At 36.3% G+C, this 19,264-nt stretch overlaps 4 protein-coding genes across 4 annotated transcripts; 2 read left to right on the top strand and 2 right to left on the bottom strand.

Moving 5' to 3' along the window:
* The first annotated feature begins 1,218 nt into the window (after nucleotides 1–1,218).
* LOC127373292 (interferon a3-like) lies at nucleotides 1,219–2,313 on the top strand. The gene is made up of 5 exons (XM_051417649.1): nucleotides 1,219–1,366; nucleotides 1,480–1,572; nucleotides 1,684–1,833; nucleotides 2,027–2,110; nucleotides 2,206–2,313. The coding sequence occupies exons 1-5, from the start codon at nucleotides 1,232–1,234 to the stop codon at nucleotides 2,302–2,304; spliced, it is 561 nt and encodes a 186-aa protein (XP_051273609.1). The 5' UTR covers nucleotides 1,219–1,231; the 3' UTR covers nucleotides 2,305–2,313.
* A 2,534-nt stretch (nucleotides 2,314–4,847) lies between these two features.
* LOC127373856 (interferon a3) lies at nucleotides 4,848–8,986 on the bottom strand. Its single transcript, XM_051418697.1, has 6 exons — nucleotides 8,811–8,986; nucleotides 8,605–8,697; nucleotides 8,344–8,493; nucleotides 8,105–8,185; nucleotides 7,902–8,013; nucleotides 4,848–5,176 (listed from the first exon to the last, which is right to left on the bottom strand). The coding sequence occupies exons 1-6, from the start codon at nucleotides 8,943–8,945 to the stop codon at nucleotides 4,848–4,850; spliced, it is 900 nt and encodes a 299-aa protein (XP_051274657.1). The 5' UTR covers nucleotides 8,946–8,986.
* Nucleotides 8,987–11,224: 2,238 nt separating this feature from the next.
* On the top strand, nucleotides 11,225–12,417 carry LOC127373300 (interferon a3). Its single transcript, XM_051417657.1, has 5 exons — nucleotides 11,225–11,396; nucleotides 11,510–11,602; nucleotides 11,714–11,863; nucleotides 12,022–12,102; nucleotides 12,194–12,417. The coding sequence occupies exons 1-5, from the start codon at nucleotides 11,262–11,264 to the stop codon at nucleotides 12,290–12,292; spliced, it is 558 nt and encodes a 185-aa protein (XP_051273617.1). The 5' UTR covers nucleotides 11,225–11,261; the 3' UTR covers nucleotides 12,293–12,417.
* Nucleotides 12,418–12,511: 94 nt separating this feature from the next.
* cd79b (CD79b molecule, immunoglobulin-associated beta) lies at nucleotides 12,512–18,684 on the bottom strand. Its single transcript, XM_051417644.1, has 5 exons — nucleotides 18,500–18,684; nucleotides 15,723–16,025; nucleotides 15,477–15,595; nucleotides 14,159–14,212; nucleotides 12,512–13,175 (listed from the first exon to the last, which is right to left on the bottom strand). Exons 1-5 carry the CDS (start codon nucleotides 18,549–18,551, stop codon nucleotides 13,086–13,088), a joined length of 618 nt encoding a protein of 205 aa, XP_051273604.1. The 5' UTR covers nucleotides 18,552–18,684; the 3' UTR covers nucleotides 12,512–13,085.
* Nucleotides 18,685–19,264: the final 580 nt, after the last annotated feature.

Here is a 19,264-nt window from a genome sequence, read left to right as displayed (position 1 = left end):
ATCAATAATGGTTACAGCAGTGATTAAAGCGGAAGTCCCAACACAGAGAGAAAATGAAAGTGAGCTCTGACGCTCGTTCATATGAAGTGATCAGTGACATTTCACGTTGTTTTCACTAGAACATGGCGGCTTCAACGTGAGAACCAGACAGCCTGTGGAGAAGGGGATTCTCCTTCACCTTTTATTTTACACATCAGAGCACATATTCAGCCTGATACAGACACATATATCACATTGTATTATATTAGGACTGTAAGCCTGCAGAGTGTGGACAAACGTGTGTCAATAGATTACATATTGATAAGTAGCTATAGATAACACAAGATAACATAACATAACCTAACATAAGCCTTTATTGTGAAATTCAGTTGTTGCAGCAGCACAATGACATAAATAATCACAGATAAATACAAAAAGAAAAATTTCCCCAAAATACATTTTTATTATTATCTCTATTTATGGGGGATTATTTCTGTGCTCGTGCTTCTGCAACAGCTGGATTTCACAATAAAACGCTCCTGTTATCTTCTGACCTACGTAGGCTATCCACAGTCTGCTGCAGGGACTTTCATTCTCTCTGTGCTGGAACTTCCGCTTTATGGCACCTTCTGGACACAGCGCACTCACTCCCTTATCCTTTATTGATTATTATGAATCCACTACCACAAATGATGCAATATACGGCATCAAAAACAAACGGAATTATCAGAAAGATGCAAAATACGAAACACTGTAAACAAACAAAATTGGATAAATAAATGTTAAAATAGCCTATAATCATTATCAGTCAGGTGATTTCAATTCAATCACAACTAGAGTGTCTACTTTTCTGTTTGCCTTTAAAATCGCTATAATATTCCTATAATAACCATCGTTTCCACTATCGAATAAAAGTAAAATATTTGTGTTTGTCTGTTTGTGTTTAGAGGTTTTCTATAAAAATGCATTTTCTATGGTTTTACAAAATAGGATCATTTTTTAACATGTTTATCTGGCTTTATATTTGACCTTTGTTTTGATATTTATTCATGCTTTTATTGTGGGAGAATTTCTTTCACAGGTCAAATCGAAATGTGACAGCTTAAACCTAGTTTACGTTGTGTTTACCACAGGTGGAAACAGAAACAGGTGCGTCCTACAGTATAAAGGAGGCACTGCAGGTCTGCTCCAACACAACACCAGCACTCATCTGAACTTACTCTATACAAAGTCAATCTCTACCTTTTTGAAAATGCTCAACAGGATTTTCTTTGTGTGCCTGTCTCTCAGTCTGTACAGTGCAGGCTCCTCGCTGAGCTGCAGATGGATCATGGATCATAAATTCAGACAGCACAGTAAAAACTCTTTGGCTCTACTGGATACGATGGTAAGTGGACTTCTTATTGTTTAAAGTCAGTGAATTATCTGAACTGAATGAGTTTACTTTACTGTCTGTTTACTTCAACACATGATGTGTGTGTGTTTGTGTGTGTGATGCAGGCTAATAACTCCACTAACACCACTGAGGATGCTGAAGTGGAGGACACTGTGGCCTTCCCTAATCTTCTGTACAGACAGGCGTCCAAAGCATCAGTAAGTCATCCTCAACTTCTGTCTAAGTGAAATACAAAATATAACACGTGATTATTGATTTGTGTGGGTTGTTATATCTGTTATATATTCTTCTACTTCTTCTTCTTCCAGGCTGAGGATCAACTTGCCTTCACAGTTCAGATTCTTAATGAGACGGCTGCCCTGTTTGAGGAGGATCACAGCTCTGCATCATGGGAGGAGAACACAGTGGAAGACTTTGTCAATGTTGTAACCCGGCAGGCTGACAACCTTCGCTCCTGTGTGAGTAGAAACTTTTAGTGACACCACTGAACTGATTTCAGCTTCTATTACATTCATATACATTTCCAAGGAATTACTGATGAATGTGCCAGTTAAACAGCTCCACAGTGACTGTGTAAGGAAGATTTCTTTGAACACATTACAGGTGAAATAAACTGTTTTCTAAATATTCATTTTCTTTTAATTCATTTAGATTGGGAGCCACGGCCACAAGAAGAAGAACACAAAGCTGCACATGCACTTCAAGAGACTCTCACACCATGTCCTAAAGAAAATGGTCAGTCTATTTTATTCCTATATCATTTTGGTCTTATAGATATGAGATATTGTATTTTTGATGTTCTAATAATGCTAATATTCTTCTGTCTGTAGGGTCACAGTGCTGAAGCCTGGGAGCTGATCAGGAAAGAAATCAAAACCCATCTGATGAGAGCAGACCAGCTGGTTTCATCTCTACTCACCACCAACTAAAAGCTGTTACCTGTCAGATTAATTTATTTTATTACATAAAGTCTATCTTTTTTTAAAAATCTATTTATTGAATTAATTTTGTACTTCAATCCATTACTTGATGTTCTACACAGTATGTATGAAGTACACAACTACATGAAGTTTATTTATTTATTTTTCTATTTATTCATGCATTTATTTATCTAATTATTAAGTTTTGATTCTGCAAAATGAGAGCAGACCAGCAGGTTTCATCTCTACTTACCAAAGCTGTTATCTTTCTGTCAGATTAACAATGTGTTTATTTATTACATGTCTATTTATTTATCTATTTATTCATGTATTTATTGAATTGAGTTGTTTGTATTTTTATAAAATGTCTACACAGTCAGTATTTTTTATAAATTAAAATGTTATTATTGAAGTTTATTTATTCAAATTTTTCATACCTGCAAAAGCAAATAAAAATAAGACTTTCTCCAGCAAATGGATGTGTTTTTATTGTTTTCTCTCCTGTGACATAAACAAAAGGCATACAGATTCTTTAACATAGTGAAACAATCTTTGCTCAAGCTCTGATGAACAACCAATGTCTGTTTCTGTAGGACTGGGTCTAGTTTGCATGCTCGCCATAGTTGGCCTTATTTGGTCCAGTAAAAAGTTGTTGGTAGAGACTCGTAGCCACTCCAGATCACCGATGGAGAAATCGTCTGTGTCATGTTACCATGATAAAAGAGGTCGAGTCCAGTTCATGTGAAGCTGCCACAGGGAAAGGTCTGTGGGAGATCTCCAGTGCTGAAGTCAGTTTCGGGGTTTTTGTTTTTCTGTGGCCCTGACAAAGAGAAAGTTGACATCCTCTGAGATTTTGATGAATCTTCCTGCACGTTTGTCTCATCTCTCTGAGCCGCTGAGTTTTCTTGGTTTTTATTTCTGTTAGTTAGGTTTATGGGAGAGGGAAGAAGCACTGATCCCACGGCCCCTATTCAAGCTGCTTCTCTTGTTTTTGATTTTTATTTTGCCCATCAGACCTGTTGATTGTTTTGAATAGTTCTGACATTTTCTTATTTTATTTTTTATTATTTATCCCAAAATGGACTATTTGATTATGTTCTTTTCCAAAAGGCTGTATGAGGGATTGTAATATTCTTCCACTGAGCAGAAATGTGTTTATTAGTTTTATTATTGTTACATAAACAAAGGGGAAGCAGAATTTCTTTTTGAAAGAGTCCAATCAAACAACACACAGGAACATGTGAGGCCTCTTTCAGATTTCTACAGTAATACGATTTCTGATGATCACGTACAGTACTCACACCTAGTCAAGGTTTAAGATAGTACTGATATTAAATTGTCAGAGAATTTAAACCAAAAAAGTATTTTGAGTGCACAAGTACAATTCTTATCTTTTTTAAAATACTTTATTAAGCTTTTATTGCCTTTAATTAATAGCGATAGCTGAAGAGTGGCTCTACCAGGTGAGCTACCAGGATGCTAACCTGGTAGAGCCAATTCTAGATATTTAAAATCTCAGTTGTGTCATGATTAAAAATAAATTCATCTTGTATCTTGTATACGTAGAAATTCAAACCGGTTACATACAGTCACATACACAATCATATACAGTACAGCAAATAGTGCAATCTATATGAAGGACATTTTTCATATCGATCACAGGTCTGTTTTCCTTATGAAATTATTTACCCAACAATTCCCACCAAGAGCAAGCCATTGGCAACAGGGGCAAGGAAAAACTTCTTTTTAAGAAGCAGAAACCTCGGGCAGAGCCAGGCTCAAGGTGGGCAGCCGTCTGCCTCGACCGGTTGGGTTTAGAGAGAAAGAGAGAGAAAGGGAGAGAGGGGGGGTAGAAGGGGGTAAGAGAGGGGGGTAGAAGGGGGTAAGAGAGAGGGGTAGGAGGGGCTAAGAGAGAGGGGTAGAAGGGAGTAAGAGAGGGGGTAGAAGGGGGTAAGAGAGAGGGGTAGAAGGGAGTAAGAGAGGGGGGGTAGAAGGGAGTAAGAGAGGGGGTAAAGGGAGTAAGAGAGGGGGTAGGAGGGGGTAAGAGAGAGGGGTAGAAGGGGGTAAGAGAGGGGGGTAGAAAGGGGTAAGAGAGAAGGGTAGGAGGGGGTAAGAGAGAGGGGTAGAAGGGGGTAAGAGAGGGTAAGAGGGGAACACTGTGTTGTCCGAGCTCCTTTTTTTTCTTCCTTCCTCTATGTCCTGGGTGAGAATTCTTCCTCTGGATTAATGGGCACCATACAGGAACACGATTTTCAGTCCTCATTATGTGTCCTTTCTCAGGCTCCAAGATCACAGTCAGAGGTGGTCCATGCTCTGCTGTCACATACAGCAGTGGAGCTTCTTTTAGCTCTGGTGAGCTCAACATGAGCACTTTCGTAAGCTCTGTCATCACAGTATACAGCATAGGCCCAAACTGTGGAGCTTCTTTTAACTCTGGTGTCACAAAGAGTACTGGTCCAAACTCTGTTATCCCAGCTAACAGTGGTTCAAGCTCAGGCATCAAACTGTGTAGTAGTGCGAGCTCTGTCATCACACACTGCAGCTGCAGAAACTCAGAGTTCATCGGCAGCCCAAACTCCGTGTTCATTGTGAGCTGTAGTGAAATCTCCAACTTCACCATCAGCACTGGTCCAAGCTCCATCGCCACAGTCAAGTCCGTCTCGAAGTCCACTTGGATTTCTATCAGCGGTCCGAGCTCCATTGTTAAAGCCGGCAGTGGCCCAAGCTCCATCGTCAGTGACAGAAGTGGTCCAAGCTCCGTTGTCATAGAGAGGAGTGGTCCGAGCTCTATCACTGGAGGCAGCAACTGTCCAAGCTCTGTCTTCAAAGTCTGTAGTTGTCTCATCAGGGTCATCATCAACAGCAAAGAGTTGCTCAAAAACTGGGAAATGGCTGAAAAATAATGTGGAAGTCAAACAAAGCATTTATCCAAAATATTCCCTATCAGTAACAGCAACAATGAGGTTTATTTGATAGGATAACTTATGTAAAATATATATGAAGACTGGGGATGGGCCAATATACGATTAATTGTGACAATAAAAAAACATGAGTGACTTCAAACAGCTATCTAACTGCTGATGTACAGTCCTTTATTGATTTCTTGATTAATTTTGAATGTCTACAAGTGCCTGTCACCACATCGGAAGGTTTGACTTTCCCACTGTGTCCCCACAAGAAAAAGTTAAACCAAATACTATGGATTCCTAACAACAACAGGGAGGTCAGGTGATCTGTTATGCAATAAAAAAATGTGTTATCAGGATAGTATTGTTAATTATTTTGGCCAGGATAATGGTGACATTAAATTTTAATATTGTCCCATGCATAATCAAGTCAGGAATTTTAAAATCACACATCCTACATTGTCGCATAGACCTTTAAAGCCATATTTATAGAATCTGAACACCCTGCTGCCCCCACAGTGGTGGCATCAAAAAATACAGTGTGCAACATGCAGACTACACCATTTTTCAGTGGTACTATCTCAGTCTTTTGGAGTACAAAAACTTTGATTTGATTTGATTTACTCTCACGCCACTAGTGTTTATCTGCAGTGGGGTCCACACCAATTTCAGTGAAAAGGTCTGCCTTACCTGATCTCCTGCTCAGGGTTTTAGAAGATGATCCTTGCTGGTTTTTGTGTGAATTCCACATTGTTTTCTCTTTCGCTCTCTGTGTTTTACAACTGTCCTTCCTAGTACGCTCTATGTGTTTCATCGATACGTTTGAAGAGTTTTGTCTTTGTGTTTGTCACCTTACCTGCTGATACAGAATGTGTATAAGTTACTCTTTGTAAAGTTCTAAAAGAATGATTCTAGAACCTGATGTCATAAAAATAGAACCTTTTTTCTTTCATCTTGATTATTTTCTTTTTTTTTTTTTTACTGTATAATTAGTTAATGCTTTTATATCTATTTTTTTAGTGTGTTGTTTTTATTACCTTTTTTTATTTTTTAACTTATGTGAAGTGTCTTTGGGTTCCTAGAAAAGCGCTCTATAAATGACATGTATTATTATTTTTATTATTATTATTATTATTTGGCAATATTCTGTTTGTTACACTCATACCAATTAAACAAACTGAAGTGAATTCAACTCCAATTAAAGACACATGGCTTTGAGGTCATACTCTGTGTTCTTCCATTCTGCATAATTGGGCAGGGACCCAATTTCAAAAAATAAATATCCTAAAAGCTACAATACGTAAATTAAACCTGGGACTCGACCTCTTTGACATAGAAACATTTCAACAGACCTGTTAATCTCATATGCTCACCATCTTATATATACCACCATAATGGCTTCCAGAGGATGTATCCAAACAACTCTGGTGATCCACTGAAGTCTCCTCGATCACCACTGTGAAGTTGACTTTTGTTGTTTTGAGCAAAATATCTTTACAACTATCAGATGGATTGCCATGAAATTTGGCACAGACATTCATGTCTACCTCAGGGTGAATTGTAATAACCTTGGTGAGCCACTGATTTTTCATATAGCGCCATCTTCTGGTCAAACATTTTTATTTGCCCAGCAGTACTTTGTTTAGTGGCCTTTGTTGTTGCTCCAAAAATTTGCTGATCTGAAAATACTACGACAACCAAAGGGGAGAATGAACATTTAGTCAATTTATTTCAACAAATTACAACTTCTCGCTCAAAACACGGAATAAAAAACAGAAAAAACAAATACTTGTAGACTTATCAATACAATAGATAATGAGTAACACTAACAGTTACTTACTAGAGGCGTGTAAATCCACCAGGTGGATCTGGTTCTGTTGCATGCTCACCCGGTTCCGGTTCTGGTGCTCATTCTCCTATGCTAGCTCCTGTTCTAGTGGTTTAAACAAACCTTCCCCAGTCGGGGAAAGAGTTAACTTATAGGACCGCTAAGTGCCATAGGACACTCTGGTATTTTGTTGTCTAGCTAAATGTTGTCTATTTCTGCCACAGCAAAAGAGCATTATTATCTGTGAAACAACAGGGAATTTTATTTTTTATTTAACTTTATTTTAGGCACGTAATCTCACTGAGACACAGGGTCTCATTTACAAGAGAGTCCTCTCTTGACTCGTGTTACTGTTCAGTTTTTATTCTCTGACTGGACAATTTCATTCATTTCTGTCTTGTACCTTCAATAGGTTTAAGAACTGTGATGATCAGAATGATCCTCAGACATCAGGTATTACTGTAGAAATCTGAATGAAGCCTCGCATTTTCCTGTATGTTGTTTGATCTGACTCATTAAAAAGAAAATCTGCATGTTTTTTGTATGCAAAAGGATTTTAAAAAACCCACCCACACATTTCTATTTGCTGGAAAAAAATGTTTATTGTCTACAAATAATGTATAAAAAATATAAAAGTACATAAAATTTTGTTCAATGCTAATTAAAAAAATAAATACAGAATAAAAATGTAATAATTAGATAAATAAATACATGAATAAATAGATAAATAAATAGACTTTATGTAGTTGTGTACTTCATACTGACTGTGTAGAATATCAAGTAATCGATTGAAACACAAACAACTCAATTCAATAAATAGATAAAAAAAATAAAAAGACTTAAATAAATAAAATAAAATAAATTAATCTGACAGGTAACAGCTTTTAGTTGGTGGTGAGTAGAGATGAAACCAGCTGGTCCGCTCTCATCAGATGGGTTTTGATTTTCATTCCTGATCAACTCCCAGGCTTCAGCACTGTGGCCCTACGGACAGAAGAATATTAGCATTATTAGAACATGATAGATACTGTAGATAGATTGATACATAGAAATATAGATAGATACACAAACCTACCATTTTCTTTATGACGTGGCTTGAAAGTTTCATGAAATACATTTGTAGCTTCTTGTTAGTCTTGTGGCCGTGGCTCCCAATCTAAATGAATTACAACAACATGAATTAAAACCTGTTCATTTGGCACATGCACTATTAATGGATCCTTTCAGTCAACAGGATTTAGCATGACTGATGTTTGTCTTTAAGTTTTAAATGTAAGGGAACAAGTAAGGTTATGTTAATCCACTGAGACTCACACAGGAGCGAAGGTTGTCAGCCTGCCGGGTTACAACATTGACAAAGTCCTCCACTGTGTTCTCCTCCCATGATGCAGAGCTGTGATCCTCCTCAAACAGGGCAGCCGTCTCATTAAGAATCTGAACTGTGAAGGCAAGTTGATCCTCAGCCTGGAAGAAGAAGAAGTAGAAGAATATATAACAGATATAACAACCCACACAAATCAATAATCACGTGTTATATTTTGTATTTCACTTAGACAGAAGTTGAGGATGACTTACTGATGCTTTGGACGCCTGTCTGTACAGAAGATTAGGGAAGGCCACAGTGTCCTCCACTTCAGCATCCTCAGTGGTGTTAGTGGAGTTATTAGCCTGCATCACACACACAAACACACACACATCATGTGTTGAAGTAAACACACAGTAAAGTAAACTCATTCAGTTCAGATAATTCACTGACTTTAAACAATAAGAAGTCCACTTACCATCGTATCCAGTAGAGCCAAAGAGTTTTCACTGTGCTGTCTGAATTTATGATCCATGATCCATCTGCAGCTCAGCGAGGAGCCTGCACTGTACAGACTGAGAGACAGGCACACAAAGAAAATCCTGTTGAGCATTTTCAAAAAGGTAGAGATTGTCTTTGTATAGAGTAAATTCAGATGAGTGCTGGTTGTGTTGAGGCAGACCTGCAGTGCCTCCTTTATACTGTAGGACGCACCTGTTTCTGTTTCCACCTGTGGTAAACACAACGTGTTTTATGAGGTTTACATACATGGTTAGACATTTCGGATTTGGAGTAGTGAAAAAAATCTCCCACAATAATTGTTATTAAAAATGATCCTTTGAAAATGTGTTTCATATAGAAAACACAGTTCACTCTCTTTTGATTTTCTGATTGATTGATTTTGATTTGATTTTCTCGTCATGCGCACAAAGCGCTCAACCCTCGTGGGTTGACAAGACACCAAAAACATTCAGTTGCACTGATAAAACATTAAATGATAAAATTATAGATTATAGATAAATTATAGATTATTATAAGGCTACGTCTCAAACTAAATATTCTGTCTTCTCTCCCTCAAAAAGTTCGCTTCTTCCTTCTTGAAGCACAATTCAAGTTTTTCATGATCATCAAGCCAAAAGAGTGGCATTAAACCTTCCGGTCTGTAGGGCTAATGGGAATGTTCCTGAACGCAACTGTGTCTCTAATTTAAGTTACAGCCTACTTTACATATAGTGGAGACAATAAGTTCGTATGTTTGGTTTCTACCATATATCAACAGACCATTTTTCTCTACATGAGAAACATTTTACTCCTAATCTCCTGAATATCACAAAGCAAATTGTTCTGGAAAGTGAATGACAAAATGTTTAAATAAAATAAATATTTCAGCTCATATAAATTATATTGGAATAGGTTACTACGATGATATTTCATATATATATAGGATTATAGGAATAGTGCTGCGGGTTTTAAAGCAAAATAGAATATTTCATTTTTAAATTAAATTATCTTTGAATATCAATGAGCTGACTGATAATGATTTTAGGCTGTTTTATCTTTAAGTTGAGTTAGTTTACAGTGATTACAGATTTCATGTTTTTTGACCGTCATCACCTCCCTTTCACTCTGCACGCGACGGAAAATGTATTTAAAATGCTTTTTAAACTGTTGGAATTGCATCATTAGTCCCTATGTGGATCGATAATAATCAATAATGATTACAGCAGTGATTAAAGCGGAAGTCCCAACACAGAGAGAAAATGAAAGTGAGCTCTGACGCTCGTTCATATGAAGTGATCAGCGACATTTCACGTTGTTTTCACTAGAACATGGCGGCTTCAACGTGAGAACCAGACAGCCTGTGGAGAAGGGGATTCTCCTTCACCTTTTATTTTACACATCAGAGCACATATTCAGCCTGATACAGACACATATATCACATTGTATTATATTAGGACTGTAAGCCTGCAGAGTGTGGACAAATGTGTGTCAATAGATTACATATTGATAAGTATAGATAACACAAGATAACATAACATAACATAAGCCTTTATTGTGAAATTCAGTTGTTGCAGCAGCACAATGACATAAATAATCACAGATAAATACAAAAAGAAAAATGTCCCCAAAATACATTTTTATTATTATCTCTATTTATGGGGGATTATTTCTGTGCTCGTGCTTCTGCAACAGCTGGATTTCACAATAAAACGCTCCTGTTATCTTCTGACCTACGTAGGCTATCCACAGTCTGCTGCAGGGACTTTCATTCTCTCTGTGCTGGAACTTCCGCTTTATGGCACCTTCTGGACACAGCGCACTCACTCCCTTATCCTTTATTGATTATTATGAATCCACTACCACAAATGATGCAATATACGGCATCAAAAACAAACGGAATTATCAGAAAGATGCAAAATACGAAACACTGTAAACAAACAAAATTGGATAAATAAATGTTAAAATAGCCTATAATTATTATCAGTCAGGTGATTTCAATTCAATCACAACTAGAGTGTCTAATTTTCTGTTTGCCTTTAAAATCGCAATAATATTCCTATAATAACCATCGTTTCCACTATCGAATAAAAGTAAAATATTTGTGTTTGTCTGTTTGTGTCTAGAGGTTTTCTATAAAAATGCATTTTCTATGGTTTTACAAAATAGGATCATTTTTTAAAATGTTTATCTGGCTTTATATTTGACCTTTGTTTTGATATTTATTCATGCTTTTATTGTGGGAGAATTTCTTTCACAGGTCAAATCGAAATGTGACAGCTTAAACCTCGTTTACGTTGTGTTTACCACAGGTGGAAACAGAAACAGGTGCGTCCTACAGTATAAAGGAGGCACTGCAGGTCTGCCTCAACACAACACCAGCACTCATCTGAATTTACTCTATACAAAGACAATCTCTACCTTTTTGAAAATGCTCAACAGGATTTTCTTTGTGTGCCTGTCTCTCAGTCTGTACAGTGCAGGCTCCTCGCTGAGCTGCAGATGGATCATGGATCATAAATTCAGACAGCACAGTGAAAACTCTTTGGCTCTACTGGATACGATGGTAAGTGGACTTCTTATTGTTTAAAGTCAGTGAATTATCTGAACTGAATGAGTTTACTTTACTGTCTGTTTACTTCAACACATGATGTGTGTGTGTTTGTGTGTGTGATGCAGGCTAATAACTCCACTAACACCACTGAGGATGCTGAAGTGGAGGACACTGTGGCCTTCCCTAATCTTCTGTACAGACAGGCGTCCAAAGCATCAGTAAGTCATCCTCAACTTCTGTCTAACTGAAATACAAAATATAACACGTGATTATTGATTTGTGTGGGTTGTTATATCTGTTATATATTCTTCTACTTCTTCTTCTTCCAGGCTGAGGATCAACTTGCCTTCACAGTTCAGATTCTTAATGAGACGGCTGCCCTGTTTGAGGAGGATCACAGCTCTGCATCATGGGAGGAGAACACAGTGGAGGACTTTGTCAATGTTGTAACCCGGCAGGCTGACAACCTTCGCTCCTGTGTGAGTCTCAGTGGATTAACATAACCTTACTTGTTCCCTTACATTTAAAACTTAAAGACAAACATCAGTCGTGCTAAATCCTGTTGACTGAAAGGATCCATTAATAGTGCATGTGCCAAATGAACAGGTTTTAATTCATGTTGTTGTAATTCATTTAGATTCGGAGCCACGGCCACAAGACTAACAAGAAGCTGCAAATGTATTTCATGAAACTTTCAAGCCACGTCATAAAGAAAATGGTAGGTTTGTGTATCTATCTATATTTTTATGTATCAATCTATCTACAGTATCTATCATGTTCTAATAATGCTAATATTCTTCTGTCTGTAGGGCCACAGTGCTGAAGCCTGGGAGCTGATCAGGAAGGAAATCAAAACCCATCTGATGAGAGCGGACCAGCTGGTTTCATCTCTACTCACAACCAACTAAAAGCTGTTACCTGTCTGTTAGATTCATTTATTACATGAAGTCTTTTTATTTATTTATTTATTTATTCATCTATTTATTCATGTATTTATTGAATTGAGCTGTTTGTATTTAAATTGATGGCTTGATATTCTACAGTCAGTATTTATATAAATTATTATGTTGATTAATTTGTTGATTTATTTAAGTTTTTTTCATACCTGCAAAAAGCCAATAAAAATATGACTTTCTCCAGCAAATGGACATTTTTATTTTTTTTTTTCCCTGTTACATAAACAAAAGGCATACAGATTCTTTAATATAATCAAACAAGAACAATAGAGCATTGCTGAGGCTCTGATGAACTACAAGTGACATTTTCTCTCACAAAGATTAGTGATGAGCATGTTCTTAAATAATCAAACTGTCAAGTCTGATAAGAAAAATCATAACATAAAAAAATTATAAAATCATACACACAAACACTCTTTTTTACACACACTCAACTTTATAGAAAATAAATCTTCTTGAAGCACCAAAAATGTCAGATGTTTGATTTTTTGGAATTGTTCATTTACACTTCTGCGGACTTCTGAATAATAATCACATCTGAGAATAATTCAACCCAGACTCACTAAAAAACATAAAAACAATAGCAAATATATAGCAAGCAATTTAGACTACATAATAATAAGTATGTTGTTGCACACTTACACACAAGTACTCATTGTAACGGAATGTTTTATTTTGATTTTTAGCATCAAAAATAAAAGCTATACATTATTGTGAGGCTGTAGAGGTGAAAAGTAGTCTAGTCTCACTCCCATGGGGCCTCGGTTCCTTCAGGCTGGGCGTACACAGACAGTTCCTCATACAGACCTCCTCCACATGTCTCAATTGCCAAGCCCTGAGAGACAGAAACAAGTCAGTTTTAGTCAGTTGGTATGTATATGTGTAGTATAGTTTGTGACTATGTTTGGGCATGCTGGTACAGTTTTAATTTGCATAGTCAATGATAAAGACATGACTCAGAGATAAAGATATGCAACTAACATCTTTCGTATTATTTGTATTAGCATCTCTGCCTTGAAAAAAACATCTGAGCTTAAGAACGGCCTACAGTAAACACACATTTATTTGTCTCCAACTTCCTAGTCCCATTTAAGACGTCCTAGTAAAACAGTAATCTGTTAAGACATTTTCCCTCTTTAACAGAAGTTTGTTAGCACTTTTCTGACAAGAAGGTTTGAATACTGCAATTGCTTCAGTCCAGAAAAGTGTATGGGCCAAACAGCTACGCTAAAGCTACTTTCTACAGTTTGGGAACCAAACTCCAGAAAACAATCATCACTAGAGTCTTTAAAGTGTCTGTCGAAAGCAGACCTATTTCAGTTACTACCATATATATAGTATATTATGAATACTTCACACAAAATTTTACAGGAACTTTTTCCCTTTTTCTGCTCTTTCCTTTTTGACCATGTAAGTCAGTGTATATAGGTTATCTCCTTCCTTCAGTTGTTTTCTTCTATGTTCATATAAATACAATCTATATTTCAACCCACAAAGTCTACTTTCCAAAGTTATTGTGTCATTATTCTTATAAAAAAGCAAACTTGAGGTCCTTCCACATATCCAACTGTACAGGATATGTTCATAAATGATAAAAAACCCTAAGGGCTGCATGACGGAACAAGATACAATTGTGGTTAAGAGCTCAGTGGTGTGTGTCCTGCTGTCTGTCTGTTTGTGTCTTGCACATGTATTTTTATGTAAAGACACACAGCTGTTATGTGTCTTCTCAAATGCCACAAGTAAATGACCACCAATGACAAAAATAAATCTAATCTTTGATGAATATTTCAGTGACATAGAGACAAACCAACAAACCTCATAGATGTGATCAGTTTCAGGCTCCTCATATGTGCTGTCGTTCTGTTCCAGCTGTAAAAAAAAAAAAGAAAGAAGAAATTAAAAAAGATTAAAAATGAATGTTAGCACCCTTACACTGTGCTGTCTTGACGTGTTTTTTTGTTTGTTTTGCTGTGCTTGTTTTTTTGCATGTCTGGGCCTTTATACAGGTCTATAGTAGCTTATTCTACAGTCAGGAAGAGTACATAGAATATAAAACTATTTTATTGCCTTCATACTGAAGGTTTAGATTACTATATGGTTTTCTTGGACCCACAAAATGATACAGTATATGTCTGAATGTAAACGATTTTTACTTTTTTAACATTGCTTCTGTTTCAAAACAAAATATTTTAAAGTGGTCATAAACACTATAAACTGATAAAAGTAAAATAAAAGTATTCAAGTATTTAAAGAGATATTTTTTAAATCGTTCTTGCACAAGTAAGAAACAAATTGTCACAAATTGTTGTGTGTAATGGTGTTTTGCCTTGTCAGAGAGATAGTCAGTAGTAGTGTTAGTGAATAGGCTGGGGACAATATGAAAATTTCATATCACGATTATCTTGGCCAAAATAATTGCAATACACAATATTATTACGATTATCATGAAAATATACTTTTAAAATGGCACTAAAACATACTGGAATCACTTTATCTTACATTTTGTTAAGAAACATATTGAATTACAGATAGTAACCTCATCTCCCTGTTCTTTATTTTGGAATCTGTACTATTTCCAGACATGCGGTTTAACGTTTTTTGTTGGGGATACAACAGACAAGCGATCCTTCAGCCACGGTGACAGGCGTAGGATTTTTGAATGACTGGAAAGATGCGGGCTCCCCCTTGACTCCTTGTTCAAAATAAATCAGGGAAACCATGTCGGACTGTATGCTGGCGAGCTAAACAGCTTTTTCAAGTGAAGCTATGTGAGCATATTCATGATTATCCTGATTATCACAATATTGGAAATTCACCACGATAAATGCATGTTTATCGCGATATTCGATAATATCGTACATCCTGTGGCACTCCTGCTACCTACTGAAGAGTTACAGTAGCTGTTTCAGCTATGCAGTATGTAAAAATCCATGTAAAATGGGAAATTAAAACCAATAAAGCGGTTCATCCAGTATATTACCCAGCACTATTTGAGAAGGAATATGAATATTGTTAATGCTCATCCTCTGTTCTAGTCCTTCAAGTTCCTATGCAAGGCCTACAATAAGTAGTAGTGCAGTCTGGTAAACCACATTTGTCGGAAGTAAGTGTTTTTTTTCATTTTGTCCCTCACCAGTTTCCGTTTGCGTAGAATTATAGCAGCAATACACACAGCCAACAGCAAGCCCTGGAGGACAATGAGTACATCCTTCATCTTGCTCCTGTACAGTGTTTGGCGCCGGGCAACTTTTCCTTAGAGAGGAAAGATGTGCGTTAGTGGTGTGTAAAATGGTAGAGACCACTTCAGTAGATTACAGTAAATTACCACTCAAAGTAACTCAAATGTGTCTGCGCAAAACATATCTTGTCCAAGACTTACTGACAACTTGAACCGCAGTCCCACGTCCCCACGTTCCATTTATCTTGCAGTAGTACAGTCCTTCGTCCTTCATGTGCAGATCATTGATCCGCAGAAAGCCAGCGTCATTCATTACCTCATGAAATTTAGTCCTTTTTCCTTCCTCTATCTTTTCTTTTGTTTCATTGTACTGAGCTGCCTTGTACCAAGTGACTGTCTGGTTGGACTTTGGGGTGTATTGACAAAGAATGGTCAAACTGAGGCCGGTTTTCAAACCACAGAACCGGGGAGTCTGGCGGATCACCAGGATGTCGTTTTGGGCCACTGAGCAGACAAGAAGGAAAAAAAAAGAAAGAAAGGAAGATTGAGGGACACCGTGACACAGTTACAGCTACAGTTATTTTAAATAACACAGATTATTTAGCTATATTTTGTCCCCCCACTGTTGGTCTTACTATACTGTATGCCCCCAGTATGATGCTAGCTTTAAAATCGCATTCAGTGCCAAGAAGAGAGGTGTACCTAGTGTCGATGTGTAGAGAATATAAATGTACTATTAAGTTTAACTTAAAGTAATGGATGGTGGATGTATGATATACCTATATCAAATGTGCCCACGGTTAAAAATAAAAAACGTGATTAAAACCATTTAAGCCTGAAAGATATTTGATTTGAGTAGAAGTAACTCAAGTATTTATTGTTAAGGTAACTTCACTTAAATTAACTTAATTGTATCAATTGCATTCAGTTAATTGAAGTTACACTCATTTCTCCAAACTTATTTAAAATGTGTGATGTTTAAATTTACTCAGTTTTCTTCCACTAAAGCAAATTGTCACATTACCTGTGAAAACAGCTGATGTGCGATTAAAAACAATTTATCATTAATTGATTGTCAAAAAAGGTACAGAATTCATTTTCTGTGGTTTTTCATGTGACTGACATCAAATCTTTACACTTTGTGGGATCATTCAGAAATGTTTGGATGCATACTTATGGCTTATGATGATTAATACACGGAAATAAAAAACAAAAAAATAAAAATCTTAAGCTATACAGCATTATAATGTATAGCTTAGAATACATTTTAAAGACAACTTAAAGAAAATGAGTCAGTGGAACAAACTGGAATTATACTGCCTTAAAATACTGCACACATATACTTAAAATACTGCACACATATATTTAAAATACTGCACACATTTAAGTGCACTCCAAATAACTGAGCTGGTTCAACCGTTAATTTTTGAGTTGTGTTTAATTCATGTGAGTGAGTGACGCCAATTTAGGATTCATTTATGTTTACTTACTTCTTTTATGTTTATATTAAGATGTACTTTATGGTTTTACAGTCTGCTCAAATTATGTCTTTGTGTTTTGGGCTTACTTTATACCCATACTACTCATCTATGTTGTAAGTATCAAAAATAAGTATGCAGAGACTTACTTTTGCTTACAGTAATGAGGATGTTAATTGTAGTCATTATGATTGGAACTAATAATTGTTTTTTTTTTATTATAGATTAGTTATCTATCTTTTTAATTTGATTAATAATGTAGTCAACAAAATGTACAAAAAACACAAAAAAATGCTATTAACTATGACATTTAACCCAGAAAGGCAGGAAATACTTACATCTGACAACCTGTAATCACATTTTACTTGATAAATATTTCTGTCAATGTGTAAACTGACTCATCAATTTATCGACTACTTGTGTCAGTGCTAAACACTATGCTGTTAGTGTAGGGTGAGACAGCATTGAGCTATCATGGCCCAGCAGTTAATTCTATATTGACAGTGTAATCTCATGCTGAAACAATTAGTCGATTGATAGAAAATGAATCAAAAACAATTTTGATAATCAACTAATCATTGAGGTCGTTTATCAAGTAAGTGACATCTGCTTATTCCAGCTTCTTAAATGTAACGATTTTCTGTGTTTTCAGTTTGTATATATAATTATAAACTGGATATTTAAACTTTTTAAAAGACTTTGGCTCTGGGAAATCTTTAATGGCTACTTTTTACATTTCATTCTGACATTTCATTGACTGAACAAGTAATTATTATAACACTCATTTGTCAGATTACTCATAAGCTCAATAAGTGTTACTTGCAGCCCTAGACCAATCAACTAATTGTTTCAGGATTAGTTGTCAGATATTTTTTTTACCATCATGTCAGCCAGTAAAAAGCAATGCTTTGTGTAAATGTATGTGTAAGACAAAGCACAGGATAATATGAGTAATGCATTGGTTAATCCAACCTAAAGCTGCATCATTGTATACCAAATATATATGTCAAAGTTGTGGTTATTTTTTTGTTATGTATTTTAAATGAATCTTTTTCTTATTATCTGTTATCTCCATTATCATTCTCTGAAAGCAGATGATAAGCCTGAAATAAACTTGATGGTTAGTTCATAGAAAGGGATAACTTGGTCTAGGTATTCTGTGTATACAGTATAATAAAATAAACAAGACGACATCAGTCTTTGTCTCAGAAGACAACTTCCTCTTTCTCCCAGATGGCCAGGAAGTAAGGGTACTGTGGAGTCAAAAATAACATGCAAAACTCTTGTATGCAGTGTAGTTGTGGTTAAACAAAGACATAAAATTACAATTAAATGACTGTGTAAAGCATTATGAAATGATTTGGCAAATTATACTACTTGAGTAACATTCAGCGTTTTATTAATACCAATATTTAGCACCAAGACTGTAACTGTTATTTGCATCCTTTTAATTTTTCAGTTGCTAACTAAATCGATCATGTTTCAAAAGTTCACATTTACCTGAAATACTGATCAACGCAAGCCCACAGTATCCAGCCAGCAACCAGCGCATGATGACATGAAAAAAAAAGAAGCTTTTTCGAATGCTGATGTCCACACGTACGTCTCTCAAAATCTCTCTGCAGTCGCACCAATGTTGTGAAGAAGGAGAAGAAGTGTTTGCACCAGTGGGTGTGCTGTCTGTTACACTTGCTTTAATGTCAGGCAAATAAGGGGAAGAGCGGTTTAACGTCAGCCCAAAATATCTTGGAACAACCCACACTCTTGACATTAAAAACCTGTCCTATTTCATTCACATATGTCTCCATTGAGTTTCAATATCAATACCACAACAATACATAAGCTTGTCTATCCTAACATGCTAAATATAACAATGTGAAAGGGAAAATAATGGATATATTGACTATTGCTCTCAGTTATGGCTCAGTAAATGTGCACATATATACAAAAGGAGGCAATGTTAATTTGTATGGTAGCCACAGTGTGCACAAAAAAACAAGTTATTTTTTGGTGGAAGGACATAGGTTGCTTATTATATAGTTCTGGGTAAGAATAAGGATGGAAGGTGTCTACAATGGTATCATCTTGTCTGTAGTATCCATGCTGTAAGGTTTATATGTGACAATGTTTTCAGCCATGTTAGCAGCATCTCTATCTATGACTGGCAATTCCATGTACCTGTGTTTGGTTGGGTTAATTGGTCAATCCACCACTTTGGTCAAGCCTTAATTATTGGTACCATGTTCCAAGGCTCTGTCCTTGCTG

Source organism: Dicentrarchus labrax, unplaced genomic scaffold (assembly GCF_905237075.1).
Source record: "Dicentrarchus labrax unplaced genomic scaffold, dlabrax2021, whole genome shotgun sequence".
In the NCBI taxonomy this organism is placed as follows: domain Eukaryota; kingdom Metazoa; phylum Chordata; class Actinopteri; family Moronidae; genus Dicentrarchus; species Dicentrarchus labrax.
Note: the sequence above shows the minus strand (reverse complement) of the source record. Positions and strands in the feature narration are given on the sequence as shown.